The 19,075-nt window shown below is 37.0% G+C and overlaps 1 protein-coding gene across 1 annotated transcript; it reads left to right on the top strand.

Moving 5' to 3' along the window:
• The first annotated feature begins 1,102 nt into the window (after positions 1-1,102).
• Positions 1,103-18,111, top strand: LOC113037908 (myelin transcription factor 1-like protein). The gene is given in 16 exon segments (XM_026195230.1): positions 1,103-1,259; positions 1,938-2,028; positions 4,351-4,458; positions 4,892-5,112; positions 7,014-7,111; positions 7,114-7,293; positions 9,422-9,646; positions 10,913-11,031; positions 11,681-11,749; positions 11,853-11,915; positions 12,049-12,132; positions 12,300-12,521; positions 13,133-13,224; positions 13,326-13,429; positions 13,517-13,660; positions 15,327-18,111. Coding segments are annotated over 16 exon segments (2,118 nt in total). The 3' UTR covers positions 15,468-18,111.
• The last annotated feature ends 964 nt before the right edge of the window (positions 18,112-19,075 follow it).

Below are 19,075 nucleotides of genomic sequence, written 5' to 3'. Positions count from 1 at the left end.
TTCACTTAGCTAAACCGGTTTTAATAACAAAGAATATATATACTGATGAACGCATCCACGATTTTAGAAGAAACTGCCGTTTGCTGGTTTTTCCTTTCTGGTCTCTTGGTAGAAACTATGCACACCATGTACCAAAACCAGTGAAAGCTGAACATATTTTTCTTTCGGGTTTTCATTTGCAAGATAAAATTGGGAACTGTTATAGTGGAAACGTTAACCTGTTTAACAGCAGGAATCTGAATTGGTTGCTTGTATTTAATATCAATAGCACACATGCACACGTTAACCTGGAGTAAAATGTCTTTGTAGAATAAAATAGCACGAGATGCACTTATATGTATAATGTAAAGGCTCCCAAAATTCCTATTTCCTCACAATGATTGTCTAATTTTATGCAATTCCTACTTTCATACTGTAAGGTGAAAAGCGCTTACAGTTGTATATTTCATCTTTATGAAATGGTTTCGGATGGTGGAGATTGTTACAATAATCACCCACAGATATGTACATACGGTGGAAGTGCTGTTTTATTATATTATATTATATTTATATTATATTATATTATTTATATTATATTAATTGATTAGCTGCCATTATATCTACAATTGTTACTATTACAGAAAACTCAATCACAAAAATTAATGAACTATAACATTTTCCTGATAGGCTTTCACTATAATATAATGTGGTAACTATAATATAATCTGAATAATTGACTCCAGTCCATTGAATTGTTAGGAAATAATGCCCACTATATTTTCTAATAATTCAACAGCCCGTCGTCAATTATTCCTTATGGCGTTACATTTTAATGAGAATATGTATAAAAAAAAAACATGTTCTACAGATCAGGGAATAAATAGACAATTATTTATGTAAATGTTTTTTATTGGCCGACTGATGAAATTCCGCTGTATGAAATTTTTCTGAATTACAATCCAATACAATCCCATCCGGAAGTCTCATTCAAGCTATATTCTTTATCGAGTGTCCAATTTCAAAGCAAACAGAGCGTTTGAAAATAGCCGTAACCGGAGCATAAATGTTATCACAAAGAATCCAGCAGGTTAATGGGATTTGCTTACTGTGCCTGTAACAGGATATGCCAACAACTGTCTTTGTTTACAGACTCAAGGGGAGAGAAAAAGAAAGCAAGTGTCCAACCCCAGGTTGCGATGGCACAGGCCACGTCACTGGACTCTATCCTCACCACCGAAGCTTGTCTGGCTGCCCTCACAAAGACCGCGTGCCACCAGAAAGTAAGCCGAATATGAACGCCATTTGCACATTGCTTCCCATGCATGTTTTCTACGTGCCGTCTGTGCTGTTTTACCTCTCTTTTCTGTAATGCATTTGAGCTTATTTCCTCCTCCAACCAAAGTGGTGGCGCACTTTCTCGTACGACCAACCTCTGCTTGTCTGGATGTGCTGATTGGTGCTTATGAGTAATTTTAGCCTGTTTTCAATATGGCTGCACTGATCTCTCAGACGCAAAGCAGCTTTTTCAACACTCCCTCCAGTCACAGTTACACTCTAATTGGACGAGGATCATGTCACAAGCAGGTTCTGATGAGTCAGTTTACTGCAGGCCCAGAGACGTAGCACTGCAGGATGTGTCATAGACAACCTAATGGCTAGACTCCTTTAATTCACCAAAATAAAATCCGTTTTTATTGAAGAGTGCTTTCTTTTTCATCATACGCCAATGCTTTCACACAACGTGCATGCCATTAACACATTGCATGCCTAGATTCTTCTTTCACCATATGGTGTGGCCGTGATTAACTTTATGATTAACTGATTTCAGCTGGAACGTTTCTTAGGAGCATGTGCATGTTGTTGTGACTGAGCCCATTCAGCTTAATGGAACACAAGGCTTTCATACTCACTCTGGATCCTCCTAACCTTCTCTCGCCCTCTCCTCTCTGTTTGTCAAGTTCTTGCAATGTATGAGAATGTTCTAAAGTGCCCCACGCCTGGCTGCTCAGGACGCGGCCATGTAAATAGCAACAGGAACTCCCACCGCAGGTGAGTAGCTGGAAGGGATGTGGGGAAGAAGAAACTGGCGCCACTGTGGGGACTGATGTTCCAGTCTTTTTACACAATTTTATATAGGGAATAAGAAGAATGCGTAGTTGTAGATGGAGCTTGCTTTCAGGAAGAGAAGAGTTACTGATTTGTTTGTGTTTTGCTGAGTTCGGCTGGATCGTAGAAATACATAGCTCCAGGCTCAAATATATTATTTGCGCATTGGCACTTTTGACATGCAGACTGGAGATTCCAGGATTCTATTCCCACATGGAACAGGCACTTGGTGAACTTTTGAAAACCTTTTAAAAGAGCCTAAAAAAAAAAAGGGATAAATAAGAAAATATATAAAATAATAGAAATACAAATATAAAATAAATATTTTATAATGATACTTTATATAATACACAGTATATGTACATACTGTATATGTGTGTGTGTATATACACTATCAATCAAAAGTTTTTGATACAATTGTATTTTTTATGCTCTTCTGCTCAACAAGCTTGCATTTATTTGATCCAAAGTACAGCAAAGATTTTGAGATAATTTTACTATTTAAAATAACTGTTTTTTATTTGAAATATATTTTAAAATGTAATTTATTCCTTTGATTTCAAAGCTGAAATTTTTAGCTTTATTACTCCAGTCACATGATCCTTCAGAAATCATTCTAATATTCTGTTTGCTGCTCAAAAAACATTTATTATTATCATTATTATTATTATTATTATTATTATTATTATTATTATTATTATTATTATTATTATTATATTATTATTATTATAAAGGCTTCTTGAACAGCAAAATCAGCGTATTAGAATGATTTCTGAATGATCATTTGACACTGAAGAATGGAGTAATGATGCTGAAAATATAGCTTAATAAATTACATTGTCAAATATATTCAAATAGAAAGTACTTATTTCAAATATGAAAATTATTTCACAAAATTACAGCTTTGGTGTTTTTTGGATCAAATAAATGCAGACGTGATGAGCAGAACAGAATGTGAAAAAGTGTTTAAAGTATAATTTTTTTAAATAATAAAACATTTTATGTTCTACAGTAAATTTAATAATATATAATAATAATAGAAATTGGTATTACTATTGAAACCTAAAAAATGTTAAAAATTAAAAACACATGTCTTATTCTAATGATTAGTCCAATGTAATATTTATTTAATTATATCTAATCAATACTGATATATCTAAAAAAAAAAAAAAAACTTAGTTAAGCAGTTAAGATGTGCCTCCATGTGCATATGGTGTACATTCAGACAGATGCAGTCTCCACCCGAAGTTGCTGCAGGCCATGTTATATGGAACAGCTCCTATGGGAGCACCACACACACACACACTATTAGAAGGGTTGAGCTGAAGAAAACAAAATGTATAATAGGGGAATATAACAACCCTGTACAGTATATATGGATTGTCTACACATTCCTCGTCACATGGTTGTCATGGCAACCATGTGACGTCCTTCTGTCTGTCAGTCTCCACTCACTCACTTCTTCTAATTTCTTTCTTTTAAATGCACTTGTACTTATATGCTTTATGTGTTTCTGAAATTGCAGAGCGTGGGGGTGGGGGGGGGGGGTATGTTTGTATATTTGTCTTTTGTTGGTTTCTTTTTTTAAATGACTGAATAGTTTCTGTATAACCAGAAAACAACATGAAAATTGCAGATGATAAGAAGACAGTTCCCAGCTATACAAAGGATTACATAGAGAGAGAGAGAGAGAGAGAGAGATGATACAGAAAAGAGGGATAAACAAACGGAGTGGAAGATAGAGTAATGAGAGGAAGAAACAACGAGGGAGAAAGAGAGCAAGAGAGAAAGGAGAAAAAAAGGAGAGCAAGGGAGCGTAGCTGGATGTTCTGAAGCTCAGTTTGCTGTAGTGTGTCTCTCTGAAATGACTGCGGTATCTCGCTGTGAGGAGCTTTCTGAAACCAGCCAGCCAGAAATGCCCAGCAGATATCTGCAAAGCTTTGCCTTCGTACTATAGAACTAGGCCACATGAAATGCATAATTCATACATAAATATCCCCATGTACCGCACACGCGCGTACCAGGATTTTGCAAACACGCTGGAAGTCTGTATTGAGAGAATGTATTAAAAACAGACTATTCTCTCTGACAGACTTGTCTCCATATGCTGGTATTATACATTCCCTCATATCTCACTTTGGTCTTCAACTTCTGCTATCTGCTAGGGCATGTGTGTGCGTTTGGGAGTGTGTATGTGTGTGTGCCCTTACATGGTGCTTGTAATGTGATGTTAACATTACATAAATTGCTCTGCTGCTGTTGCAGTCTCTCGGGATGTCCCATAGCCGCCGCTGAGAAGATGGCAAAGGTTCAGGAGAAACATCACCCCTGCGACAACTCCAAATCTAACCAGGCGTCAGACCGTGTCCTGAGGTACTTTGTGACCCTTCGTGCCAAATATAAATATAAATACACACACGTGCATGCATATATTTAAGAAAAATATGTTATGTTTATTTATTTAATATATTTATATATAATATAAATATAATATATACATTTAAATATATATTTCAATATATACTGAATGTGTATGTATTTTATATATACATAATAAAATATACAGTCCACACACATATTTTATATAAACAAAATCAATATATATATACGTCTCATATTATTTTGTATATTTTTGTATTATATTATAATGTGTGTTATATATTTGAGTAATTTTAATATATACTTAATTTAAATACTTAAAAATAAATCTACATCTCCATGACAGACATAAAATGGACTGAGAACTGTGATTCATCTTGACTTTGATTATGATATATTGATTTCCACCCTATGTCAATTCTTCCAGACCCATGTGCTTCGTAAAACAGCTGGAGATCCCACAGTATGGGTACAAAAATAATGTCCCAACCAGTACTCCACGATCCAACCTGGCCAAGGAGCTAGAGAAGTACTCCAAAGCCAGTTTCGACTACAGCAGCAGTTATGACAACCAGCCTCATGCCTATGGCAAGAGGTCCCTCACCCCGAAGCACCACGGGCGAGACACCTCACCCAAAGGATATGATGGCAAGCTTGGCTTTGTTATTCTTTTCCTCTTTCATTGAAGCTGGTGAGGTAGAAGGAGTCAGAATTGATAAACTGGTCTTTCTCTAGGGGATCAGATGGAAATAAGATAAGAATTAGTTTTGTACTGCCAGACGTCCTTGTGGTATTTTCCATTAAAAAATATATTTATATTTTTTTTTTCTATTTTGAAATGAAGGCCTTCTCTTAATAAAAGCTTTGGATTTTTCACAGGCAGCCGTCGAGTTCAGTGCTCCTTTATTGGAAATCCTCTACTTATTGACTTCTGAAATGATTAATAACCTAGGTACACAAACCTAATGAAGGGATTTTTTTAATTTGCATGCAGCTCCTTTAATTTAATTACAGCTGGGTGGATATTTTTGACCACCATAATACATATGTGTGAAGAATGTATAGATATATACATCTATAATAAAAAAATATCCTATAAGATATTCTCTTTGTATGTATGTATATAATGCAAGACATCGCAAGCTCGCGTATCAAATAAAAAATAGCAAAAAAAAAGAAAAGAAAAGGCAGTTATGTAGTGAGAGATACACACAGATGTTTGAAATAAGCCAGATTTAAAAACCTATCGCCTGGATTTTTGTCAGTTTGCTCAAACATTATGTTTCTCTGTTTTTTGGTTCAAGCTTCATTTCTGGATGTTTTTTTGTTTGGTAATGTACAGCGATGTAGCTCGCAACTGCAGCCCTGGTCTTGATAAATGAGCGCACTTACATTTGTGAAGGAATCAAATTAACTGGAACGATTTTGTTCAAAATGGTAGCAGTTGATTTCACGCCCAAGCCAGAAATCGTAGAGATTTCCTGTCAACAGAATTCGGCGGGATATTTTGGTACGGTTTCATTAGCTGTGCTTAAAATAACTCATTTTCATTATAACTCATGGTTATTACATCAGGAAAGTCTTGATTGCCCATAAGGAGCATTACAGCATGCCCTGCAGTGATAATATAGACAATGTTATTGAAATCAGAACACATACCACATCTCAGAAATTAAAGAGCATTCTTGCAAGTGATGTAACTTGCCTGTATGCTTTATCAAAAATATTCTGTTTTTGATAAATGAGACGAATGAAGAAAATTAAGCTTGAGCTAAAAAAAAATAATTAATGAGAATAACATTTAATTAATGTTAGGAATTAACCGCACTTCATTTAGACTCAGTTGGCAACATCAATTAGTTACACCCAGTTTAATTGTAATGACAGTTTTGCTATTTGTCTCAATGCTAAAGTAGATGAAAAATCAGATCAAATGGGAGAGTAGTATAAATCTTGAATAAGTGGTTATAACTGCATTTTAGCAGCTGATTTGTCACCTTCCAGTATTGAAGGATGATAACAGCTCCTTAGTCAATACTAGGCTTTTTTGTTTCTCAGTTCTTGTGTCTGAATGCAGACCAGGGTTTCTCTATGAATCTGGATTTATATTGAAAAATAAATGCTGTACAAATGCTTCCCATACAGGTCTTAGATTTCATGTTAACAATGTGTAGCCCTCTACATGAAACCTAGATACACTGTAAAACCATTTCTCCCCCTCTCCTATCCTCCACTCTCTCTCTCTCACACATTCAATTTCTCAAAGCATTCATCTTGAAACATCAGATCATCTGTGTGTATGTGTGCATTTATGTTATGTCTATCTATCTATCTATCTATCTATCTATCTATCTATCTATCTATCTATCTATCTATCTATCTATCTTCTATCTATCTCATCTGTCTTCTATTGTTCTATCATCTATCTGTTCTATCATACTGTCTATTTATGTATGTATTTTCTATCTGTCTGACTTTCTATTCCCAAATCCATCCATCCATCCAAGGATATAGTGGCTGTCTGACCCAGGGTATGTGTATGTGTGCAGCCAAGCGCTATTGTAAGACCTCGAGCCCGGCCAGCAGCACCACAAGCAGCTACGCTCCCAGCAGCAGCAGCAGTCTCAGCTGTGGAGGAGGAGGAGGGGGGGTGGAGGAGGAGGGGGAGGAGGAAGCAGCGCCAGCAGCACCTGCAGCAAGAGCAGCTTCGACTACACGCACGACATGGAAGCCGCCCACATGGCCGCCACCGCCATCCTCAACCTGTCCACGCGCTGCAGAGAGATGCCCCAGAGCCTCACCGGGAAAGGCCCAGAACTCCTGGCACAGGTGAGGGTCCACAACTTGTTCCTGCCAGATCCTCACCCGCTTGCACTGCTAATATTGCATTTTGCTTTCTCTCACTGGGTATTTCTTAGTTTCTCTGCACTGCCTTCCAGAATGTAAAGGTAGTGCACCGAAATGAGGGCATGCAAGTTTAGAGTCATCCGGGGCAAACCCCTGCTCCTCTCCTCTGGGTTTTCGAGCTCATTTGCACAGGGTGCAGTTTCAAACAGTGAATGACAGCAGCACCTCTGAGAGCTCTCTGCAGAGACTCAGGGTCATCATATGAGCCTAATGGTCTGAACGAGCCACGGTCACTTTAGTGACACATCGACTTCGGACATAATCTGTATGGTGATAATGAGAGCACAGGGCTGGAGGAAGCTGGCAGCTGCAGGAACGCTGGGGTAGTGGTGCCCCTACCCTTTCTCACTGAGACGAGTAGAATTAATGTTGATTTCAGCTGTGGTCCAGGCCAAGCCAGCTCTCCCAGCATCCCTCTGGGTACATAGGAAAGACAATGACCTCTCTTTAAGGACAGTGAGGCAGCAGGCTAGAGGGAGTGGGGATGAGAATGAGAGGTGGGGGGCAGAGGTAGTGAGGAGCTGCAGGGCTCTATATATTCACTAATAAAGCAGCTGTGCATGGAGATGTAGGGCAGCCGTAGAAGAAGCTCACACACTCTTCTTTCAGATCTTTTCTCCTCCCATCCTTTCCCACACTGTAAAAACTGAGGTGGTTGTAGAGTTTTAGAAATGTATCTATCAAATTATAATTATTTCAATTGATTGTAAAATGTTGACAAAGTTTGCCATTATTCTAAGTCTAGAAATAGCTGTATGCAAATAAATTGTTTAGTATTATGCACTGCATTTCATGTTTTTTATATAAAAAGTACACTGTAATTAAAAAGTTGGGTTACATTTTTTAGTTAATAGTTAATAGCAATATACCATTAATAAAACATTTAAAATAAACTTCTCTAGTTCAGTATATTTTAAAACGAGCTTCATTCTTATGATAGCAAAGCTGAATTTTCTGCAGTGTGTTTCATGTGATCGTTTAGAAAAAAATTATATTATGGTGCTGAAGAAATATTTATTGTTATCATCAATGCTGCTTAATGTTGTTGTCAAAACCAATAAATGCTTTTTCAAGATTCTTTGATAAATATAAAGTTAAAAAGAACACCATTTATTTGAAATAAAAATAATTCTATTATCCTCTTCTGGTCAATTTAATGCAACCTTTCATTCACTCTTTAATTTACTCAAATAAATAAAAAAACATACTGGCCTGATTTTTAAAGGTAGTGAACACACAGAACAAAGTCCTTGTTGTCTCATAATGTGCCACATGACCTTAAGACTATACAGATACAGTACGTGAAATGTGACAAGGGAAGCAAACAACTAACTAACTAACTAATGAAGTAGAGGCACAAATACAGCTTGACATCACCAGACATTAATTACCACACGTGACAATAAAATCAGCAACAACAGTGTAAGATGGCAAATGGTCAAACAATGCAACTATATTAATTATTCATGCCTAACGCAGGGAAGAGGGAAGAAGGCTAATGGGACTGATCCACAAAACTACTGTTTCCAGTCTAGGCATTTGAACACACGATTAATGCCCCGCATGTTGGTACTCCTTCGAGATCTCTTGCTTATGTTTTTGTAAGTTGTTTAAAGTAGGCATGAAACAGAAATTGCAATTGTATTTCTTCCCTATCATTACATATTTGAAATTGAATGATGTACATGGATAAATAATTTATAATACGCATTGCAATATTCCAAAAAAAAATAAGAATTATTAATATTCATTTCATAGTGAATAATATGTTACCAAAAAATAAAAATAAAATTTCTCCAGAATTTATACAAAAATAATAATTAAAATAGTAATTTAATAATTTTAGTAATAAATGAAATATAATAATTAATATAATATAATACAATATAATGTATTAAAATCTTTTTTCTAAAAAATTAGGTTTTTTTACTTGCTTAAAAATCTTTTTAACTGTGTATATGAACCATGTACCCATCCTCATCTGTCATCCTTCCCTTCCGTACTTCTTAATTATTCTCTTTATTCCTCTCTCTTCTCTCTTTCGTGGCAGAGCCCTGATGACAGAGATGGGGATGAGAACGGAACCCTGGATCTGAGCCGGGTTGGAGGGATGGGGGAGGGCAGTGGAGGCACAGTGCTGACCCCCCTGCAGCCCATGTCGCCCCAGCGGCAGGCCCTGCTCAACAGCCACTGCTACCAGATGAGCACTGCAGACTGCTGGGACCTGCCTGTGGACTACACCAAGATCAAACGCCTGGACGAGGACCACAAGGAGGTACTGTCAACCCCACCCCACCCCACCCCGACAACCCTTGAGTCTGCCTAGAAACAGACTGAAGCACTTGCTTACATAAAGTGAATTATGAGGATAGTTACCACCATTTTAGTTCATTGTATTTGTTGCACCTGACAGAGTGATCATTTAGAATATTCCACTTTATCATTTTGAAAAAATCATTGGAACTTAACAATTGAATGCTCTCTTAACATTCTGAAACAGAGTAACATTTAAAAAAAAAAGTTAAATGAACATCAAGCTAAATTGGTTTAGAAATAATGTTGCATGAACAATCTGTAAATAATATTTTTGTGCTAATGTTTTGAGAACATTATTAAATTGATAACAGACTGGGAATGTTACCTGTTAGCTGGGGGGAAGAAATGCTTGTGTTTGAGCATCCTGACACAGCAACAAGGAAGTGGGATCTTTTTCTTCAAACAATAGCTTGATGAGGAGATGTGTTCACGAAACCTGTTTAAAAGCAATAATTATTTCTGTTAGCAGTAGTGAAAGTGAAATAAATTAAACACTTCACCTTTACAAAACTTTTCAAAAAATGCCAGTCGGAATTAGCATGTATCATAAAGTATATAAAGCACTAATAAAACAGTACTTTTGACAACTGTGACTATAAAAAATTTAAGAACCGCCATCTCTTTGGCTTCATCCTCTTTACCCAGGCATTTTGCTTTTTTGCTAACTGGTTATCTGAAAGTCAGTTGGCAGAAGAATACTAGGCATAGTGAGATTACCTTTTACTGCTTACGTGTTCAGCTCAACACAGCAGAAGCTAAACCGTTGCTTTGTCCTTGTGTAAACCTTAAACAGTAAACTGACTGGGAAAGCTATTGTAGTGATTTGGAAGGACGGCAAGCTGTTCCTTTTGAAGGACTGAAAGGACATCTAGTGTAGAAATCTGGTACTGCAACCTTCACTTCACTGGCGATTATTGCTTGAAAACAGATTTTTCCTCTGTTAATTAATTACTCATTAATGAACCCCCAGACTTAAACTGCTGTTATTATTATTTCAAAAGGGAATTGATGTTTTTATACATTTTTGGGGAACTGGGAAGAATGCAAATTAGGATTAGGAGATTTTGTGCTCAGTGTTATGATAACATGGAATTCTTTTAAATGTGAACTCTGCTGTGTATTATGTAATTACAGTACTTGCAGGTCATTGTACTATTGTTCCTTTTCATACTGCATTGTAATAACACTGATATCTTTCTTTTTCTTTCTCCATCCTCTTTTTCAGGATGACCTGGACCCGTTTCAGGATCTATTGGAAGAGCAGCAGTATTCAGGAGACGTGCCTCTCCCCAGTCCCAAACACAAATATGCTCCCTGCAAAGAGAGCAAGAAGGAGCTCCTCACGTAAGCATCTGCGCTGGATCAGGACTATCTCTTCTTGTTGACCTTGTAGCATGATTTTTTATTATTATTACTGTGTGTCCATTGATATAAGAGATGAATAGTTCAGATAGAATGCATTAAATTGATCAAAAGACAATATAACAGTTTTTTTTTTTACAATGTTTTTTTTTAATTAATCAAAGAATCCTAAAAAAAAATCCTATAGAATATTAATATTATTATTATTTTTTTAAATAATTAAACTATTATTAAAGTCATATAAAATTAAATAGTGCACTGAAATGTTTTATTTATATCTGCTGCATATCATTCTGGGCTTACTATATAAGCAAAAGCTTTTATTAATGTATGGCTTTTGTAAAAATGCACTATTAGCAGGCAGCCATGTAAAATTAATACAAGATCAAGTCAGTATTATTGGGCTGGTCAGTTGATCTTAGCATCCATGTACAATAAAACAGCATTTTTTAGCGTTCTATTAAAAATGTAAACTTTAATACGTTTAAACTTGTTGTTTCGAAAGTACAGTTAATATATTTGCATATGAAACTTTTTAATGATAAAAGTGACCCTGAGTGCACCTTAGTAGCTTTAATAATGCAGCTGTTCTAGTAAACCATGCTTCATGCTTCTAAAATCCTCTCTTAAGGCTATCAAGCTGCCAACTGGCTGACAAGGGCATGCGTGGTATGATGACATCTAACTCCCAGGATCTGAAGTAAGCCCTCACGCTCTCATGTTTACACAGCACCTCAGTTGACCCCCAAAATGAGGTCTGTCTGAGGTTGTGCTAATCTGTTTCATGTTTTCATTGCTTGCAGGTGTCCCACTCCTGGCTGTGATGGCTCTGGGCATATCACAGGCAACTACGCCTCACACAGAAGGTGAAGACTCACAAATATGCGGATTAAAATTTTGATTTAATACTTCATATAATGTTTTTGCCACCTGTGAATTCAAAGAAGTGCAATGAGAAGCCCTTGGCATTTTTTGGTAAATGTGTTTCTTGCTCTGAAGTCTGTCAGGTTGTCCCCGGGCAAAGAAGAGTGGTATTAAAATAATGCACAGTAAGGAGGACAAGGATGACCAGGAGCCAATCAGGTGCATTTTTTTAATTCCTTCAACTTTCCAAAGTAACTTAAAGTTGAAATGTGTAACTAAGGACTAAGGTTAAAATCAGCCAGTTACTGAGGACAACTGCAGATGGAACTTTATTATGTGTGTGTGCTTATGTGTGAACTCGTATCTGCTGTGCCCAATGTCTTTAGGTGTCCTGTGCCAGGCTGTGATGGCCAGGGTCATGTGACAGGGAAGTATGCATCCCACCGCAGTGCATCCGGCTGCCCGCTGGCCGCCAAGCGTCAGAAAGATGGTTATGTGAACGGAGCGCCTTTCTCCTGGAAGTCTGGCAAGACAGACGGCATGACCTGCCCCACCCCAGGCTGCGATGGCTCAGGCCACGTCAGTGGCAGCTTTCTCACCCACCGGAGGTACATGAGCATGTGTGTGTGTGAGCGTTTCTTAGCCAGGCCACTAGAAATCAGTTTCTTAATCAGTATTTAATGAGGGTTTTTTAAGTTGATGGTTAAAACAGTAAAAACAATTAGACAGTGGAGTAAGAAATATTCTATAAAACCTTTTTACTATCATACAATTGTCCTGGTAAATGTTGTTTTAGAGTGTTAGAATATGTTACTAAAATAAGACAAAGATGCAGATTAGTATGCACTTTTAATACTTTGAAGCAATAAACATATGTGAATCAGTTAATGTTTTAATGCAATTTAAGCCAATAAATAAATTAAAGTATGCACAATAATGCACAATTATGTTCTTAACCATGACAAATTATGTAAAAAAAATTAATGAGCAGAATGTTTAAATTTGAGTGAAAATGTATTATTATTTGTTGGTGCCAATAGCCTTGTGGTTAGACAGTGTGTCGACATATACCTCGTCCTGAGTTCAGTTCCCGCCTCGGGGTTCTTTGTCGATCCCGCTCCTCTCTCTCCAACCAACACTTTCCTGTCACCGCTCCACTGTCCTCTCTCATTAAATACATAAATATAAACATAAATATAATTTTTTTGTACATCTGTAGTCTGTCCGGTTGTCCCCGTGCCACATCTGCTATGAAGAAGGCAAGGATGACCGGGGTTGAAATGCTAACAATCAAGCAGAGAGCAAGTAAAGGCATGTCATTTTTTATTATATAAATTACTATAGAAATTCAATTAATTTTGCTTGCTATCAGTGGCATTTTTCACAGTGAACTTCCCAATGTTCCCTTCCAGGCATAGAAAATGATGAGGAGATTAAACAACTGGATGAGGAAATCAAAGACCTGAACGAATCGAACAATCAAGTAGAGTCAGACATGATCAAATTAAGGACTCAAGTAAGAGCAGTTGCCATCTGTCACATCAGGCTTTGGCCATGTGTTCAGTCACAGAGATGCACTGGTCTCTCTTTCTCCTCCTCCCAGATCACCACCATGGAGACTAACCTGAAGTCCATCGAGGAGGAAAACAAGGCCATTGAGCAGCAGAACGACTCGCTGCTGCACGAGCTCGCCAACCTCAGCCAGTCCCTCATCAACAGTCTTGCCAACATCCAGCTTCCCCACATGGTAAGTGCCAACAGACACGAGGCCTCACATGCACTCTTAAAAATAAAGTTTATACCATAGAAGACAGTTTAGGGTTCCTTAAAGAACCTCTCAGTGAACAGTTATTATTCTATAGAACCTTTTTCCATTATAAAGAACCTATTGTTAATGGTCAAACGGATTTTAAAGGTTCTTCATGGGACCATTAATGCAGACATAGAACCTTTATTTTTAAGAGTGTAAGAGAGTGGTACAAAAGTCAGGATAAAAATGTTTCATAGTTACTTACAATCGTAAAAATCGTAATTAATTCAAAATAGTTGTTACATTTGTTAATATATCACCTACAGTACAATACATGTTTATCTGCTTAAAATAGTCGTTTAGACTATAGACTGCCTCTTGTTGAAAGCCAGGGCCTGAGTCTGCATTTCAGATGCTATCAGTAGGGATGAAAATACGGTTTCTATTGTTTCTCCCATCTGCTTCTTTATGTCTGTTGTTGAGTTCCTCGCAGTTCCATATGCTTCTGTGCTGAGGTCACACCCCTTTACCGACCATTGTAGAAAAACAACCTCCACTCCAACAACTGCTTTTCAGTTGAGTAACAACATGGCCGCCGGCTGTGGATCAGATTCTCCCACACGATCGAGTCACAAACAAACGATTGGACAAGCCCCATTCAAATGTGGCGGCCATGTTAGTAAACAACTGAAACACGTCGTCTTGAATATGGCTCCTGAATTCTCCACCCCCACTGTCGATGGATGCTATTTAGAGTGCGCACGAGGGGTCCTCAAGCTGCACTAACATCAGACGACTGTTGCCTGTTCATGTGTCATGCCGCTCAACTAGAACTTGGTTGTAAAGTCAAGTATGTCGGTTTTATTGAGACCACTGACCTCTGGCTTTTAGCCAGGCTAATAGTCTTTTCTCTACACCTCTCCCTTCTGTAGAAACCGGTGCCACTGAAAGAGGCCCCTGTTAAAAATTACTGCTGTTTACAGATGCCCCACAGAGTAAGAGATTCATTTTCCATAGTCTAACTTCTTACTCCTTCTCCTCACTATCATTTTCCTCCCCCCTAGTCCTCCCCCCTTTTGTAACACACAGTACGATGTGTATGCATCACGAAGGTCCATAGAGTGTATCAGTGCCACACATATTGACATAATCCACTTCAGGGAGTAGCGATAAGAAAGCTGGGGTTGCAATATGAGCCATATTTATTTATGTTATTATCGTAAAACACATTATTTGATCAGGCACAGTGATGCTCATCGATATCTGTCTGCTATTCATGCCGATCTGTTTGATATCACTTGTGAATGCCAGTATTACCTACATACTCATGAGCATGAAACTCACACCAGTGCATGCATACATAATGTATGTGCATATTTCTTTTTTGTTATCCATCTGATATATATATTTTTGGAAACAGTATAGTAGTCTTACGCTTGTTTTAGTGACCATTTTAATGGTCAAGCCCTGCATTTAAAGAGATGTATTTTCTCCAAAACCCTAACTTTTATTTAGCTTTAAAGGCAGTTTGTGGGATCATTCCTTCCTAAATATATCCTGTTTCCCTTTCCCTTTCTGTCTTAAGCTTTGATTGTGTGTTTTATTGAACATATTAGGCTTGATTTGTTTTTTCGACCTCCAATGATCCCGATCTGTTCCGCAGGAGCCGATGAACGAGCAAAACTTTGACACTTATGTGAGCACTTTGACAGATATGTACACCCACCAGGACCAGTACCAGAGCCCGGAGAACAAGGCCCTCTTGGAGAACATAAAGCAAGCGGTTCAAGGCATCCAAGTGTAGCTTTGTGACTGGCTTTTATTGGCCGAGTAATGGGGTCATGTGATCAGAGCGTTAAGAAACAAAAGAAACCCATCATGTAAAAAGTATGGATAACTAGTATGATTTTTTTTTTGCTGCTGTAATTTATTGTATTATTTGGTATTATTTATGATTCTGTTATGCTTTTGACAAAAAAAAAAATACATAACTTATTTGTTGCCTTGCTTTAAGATGACGACTACCAATGGCAAATGTTTTGAGGAACATTCATGTTTTGTACATTTTTCATATGACCTGACATAATGTGATGTACTGTTTATAGCTGCTAATGTATGCACATTTTAGTGTATATGTATTTATTAATTGTAAACAAAAACCATCCATTATTTTAAATCTAAAGAGGTGCAGAGGGGATGCATTTAGGGAATGTAAGGGCAATCAGCTTCAAACTTGAGCTTCTCTTTATGGAGCTAATGGGAACTAATGTGCTGTGCAGGCTGTTCAATGGGTGTACAGAGGTACATTTCTGTGGTTCGATTTTGGGTACATTTTGTAAAAATATTGAGAAACGTTGTCTTTTGGTTCCAAAATCATATTTATAGTGGTCAGTGTGGGCACTCTAATACAGTATGTGTATTGTTTTTATTTTTGCTTGTTAGTTTTTTCTTCTTCTTTTTTTTTCTCTCGTTTTAATTCCCGAAACAGATGGAAAATTTGAAAAAAAAAAAAAGATTTGTGAATGCAAACATCATGACACGGAAACTCACTGGTGTAAATCCCAAGAAGTATTTTCAAAGTCCATTCTCTAAATGTAACGCCCGGCTGGTTGAGGCCAATATCTACAGAAAATTTCAAGGAGACAATCCAACATTAATTCTTAATTTAATGATCGTAAAATGTTAGTGGTAGTATGATAGAATATCAGCAATATATGATAACGAATCAATCATTTATTTAGATATGGGATGCAAAAGTTTGGGTATATGCAATTTCTTATTCTTACCATAGTAGAAAGCTGATGAATCTTTTTACTAAATGTAAAGTATTAAGTTTTATATAAATCTTTTAATACAGTCATGTTTTAGCGTTTAAACATGGGTGATCAAGTCCAAAAGGATGAATGCATTATGGTTTCACATTTCTCATGTTCGATTTTGCACAGGGACACCTTTGTTTCCATGTTTTGGTGTTTTTATTTGTTTCAGGAGACCAAGGAGGTGCCCAGACGTTTGAATTGTGGGAAGTTTTCTTTTCTTTTGAAGGAAGTAAATCTGTGTGTGAATGTTAGTTTATCAGTGTGCTGGATATACAGGGTTAATGTCACCATCCATACATAGTAATGGAGCACTTGTCTTGTAGATTTCGTCCAAACAATCATGTAAAGATTCATCTGGTCACGAGTGCACAACAAATATGACTATATCAGCAATGCAAGCTCATCATATTACAATTAGTGAACTCCGATCAGTTATATACAGTATTAAGAGAGGTCAGCTTGCCTTCTGTGGTAACCTGCGATTCACTTTCATCGCTTATTTTTTACGTTTCTGAGAAATCAGCGGCACTTTAAGCTCTAAGAATTATGGAAATTGAAGCAGGAAGCATTTTTGATAATTAAACGATGAAACGGCGTGGCACGGGTCAAGATTACAGTTGCGCGTGGGCAGTTTCAGTCGTTCAGAGGGTGGTTTACTGACATGACCAGTTCATATTACTCCATTATATCTTAAGGATATGTACAGTTATAGTCTGGAATCCCCCCTTTCGTCTTTATTTAGTCAAAGCCCATTCAAAGCATCAAGCAAATTCACAAATAGGGCTGATTTTCAGTGGTGGATTTTAAAGTTGTTTGTATTTATCGAGCATGAGTCGAAACTGTCACAGTGATTTTTAGTGTGAAATGACTCTGGTTGTTGCTGATGCTCTATGTGGGGCTTTGTTCCAGAAATCTATGATTTTGTATTATTATTACGACTAGCATTATGTTTTCCAAGAGCTCATGCAAATGGTGCTAGTCACTCTTATTTATCGTTCTGTAATATCCAGACATCTCTTCCCCAACCACAGCACATTTCTCTCTCTGAAAGCTTTGTGTATGCGGCTTATTTCCAAGATAGTAATGCTTTTAACACACTGATAGCAAAATACAATATCCTCTCATTCACTCCCATAACTGATTTGACAGGAAAAGGGATTTTAAGCACAATTCCGCTGCTCATTTTCAGTTGGCACATATTGTACTATCTACTTCAAAAGGTTATCTGTGACTATTTAAATACAAACTCTATCTATGGTGTCACATGCTTGAATGCAGAATACTTTTCTTATTAATAATTGTGAAATCATCAGGTTACGAGTTTCCATTTCAAATGGATTTTAATTAACCATTTTAAACCAGGATTTTTCTATAAAAAAAAGAAAGAAAGAAGCATAGCTTTCTTAATGTCTCTTGCTCTCTTCCTCTATCCAGCTCTTTAGCTATCGTTTTCTCTCTGTTTTATTTTTCAACCACATGGCATGATTTCTGTTGGTATGATACTTATTTTGCTCTAAGTGTTTAAGATCACAAGTTGCAGTGATATTTCATTTTGAAATTGTGAAATTTGTACAATTTTTATCATGCTGGTGTTGACATCTCTTACTCAATAAAACTTGTGTTGCCACATTACATCTCCCTTTTATTCAGCATATGTTCACAATGACTAAAGTTATGTTACATCATCATCTGATTTGCATCAAGGAGGTCTATGATACCTAGAGTAAAAAAAATCTCAGTGGCAGTTGCCTTGAAGTACAGTATGTGACCGGCTATCATCTTTACTTATGGGCATACATGTCATGGGACTGATCATGCGTCAAAGGCAACAGAAAATTAGTCATTACAGTCCATTACAAAATAGCCCTGCATTATATGTTCCGCTGGCAAAACATCTACAATAAAAAAGATTTATGATGCTTGGAAATGTGTTTATTTTATCAGAATCAAATGCTTTCGAATAGCCCTTAATGAATAAACAGGCCCTTTGCAATCATGATGATAGCCTACTAAACCAGTTAGATATCTTGTTAATTCTCTTACCATTGGGTAGCTATGTAGTCTAGCTATAATTAATAGTCATTGATATGCCATACCCTTAATATCAATTTGATAGAAATAGAAATAAAAAATGGCAACATTGGCATATAGAAGAGTAGACCGTAGGACCAACAACATAACAGGAATGACCCAGACATGTAGTTTTGCCCTCTTTTAGTTAAAGTTAAATAGTAAACTACAAAGACTTGCTTGTATTTTATGTTTTTGGTATGTACATCAAGTCAAATTCGTGATTGTTTTGTCATAGAGAAAAAATGGAAGTAGTCACTGAACGTATGGCACGAACAATTAAAACTAGCTTCAGTTATTTCTAAATTATAACTACACTGAGTCCCCTGCAGGACAACAATCAAGCATCTTGACAATGACCTTTTTAATATTCATAAGCTAAGGCGAGCTCCAGGTCTAATAGGCCTTCCTGCAGAGAGCTATCTGTTAGGATTCCCATTTGTCCTAATGGCAAGAGGGACTGACTAAATGCCGAATCAGACAGAGCAGACACATCTCGAACTGTTGTTTGAACATACTGTAG

The sequence above is a fragment of the Carassius auratus genome, chromosome 20 (assembly GCF_003368295.1).
Source record: "Carassius auratus strain Wakin chromosome 20, ASM336829v1, whole genome shotgun sequence".
NCBI lineage: Eukaryota > Metazoa > Chordata > Actinopteri > Cypriniformes > Cyprinidae > Carassius > Carassius auratus.
Note: the sequence above shows the minus strand (reverse complement) of the source record. Positions and strands in the feature narration are given on the sequence as shown.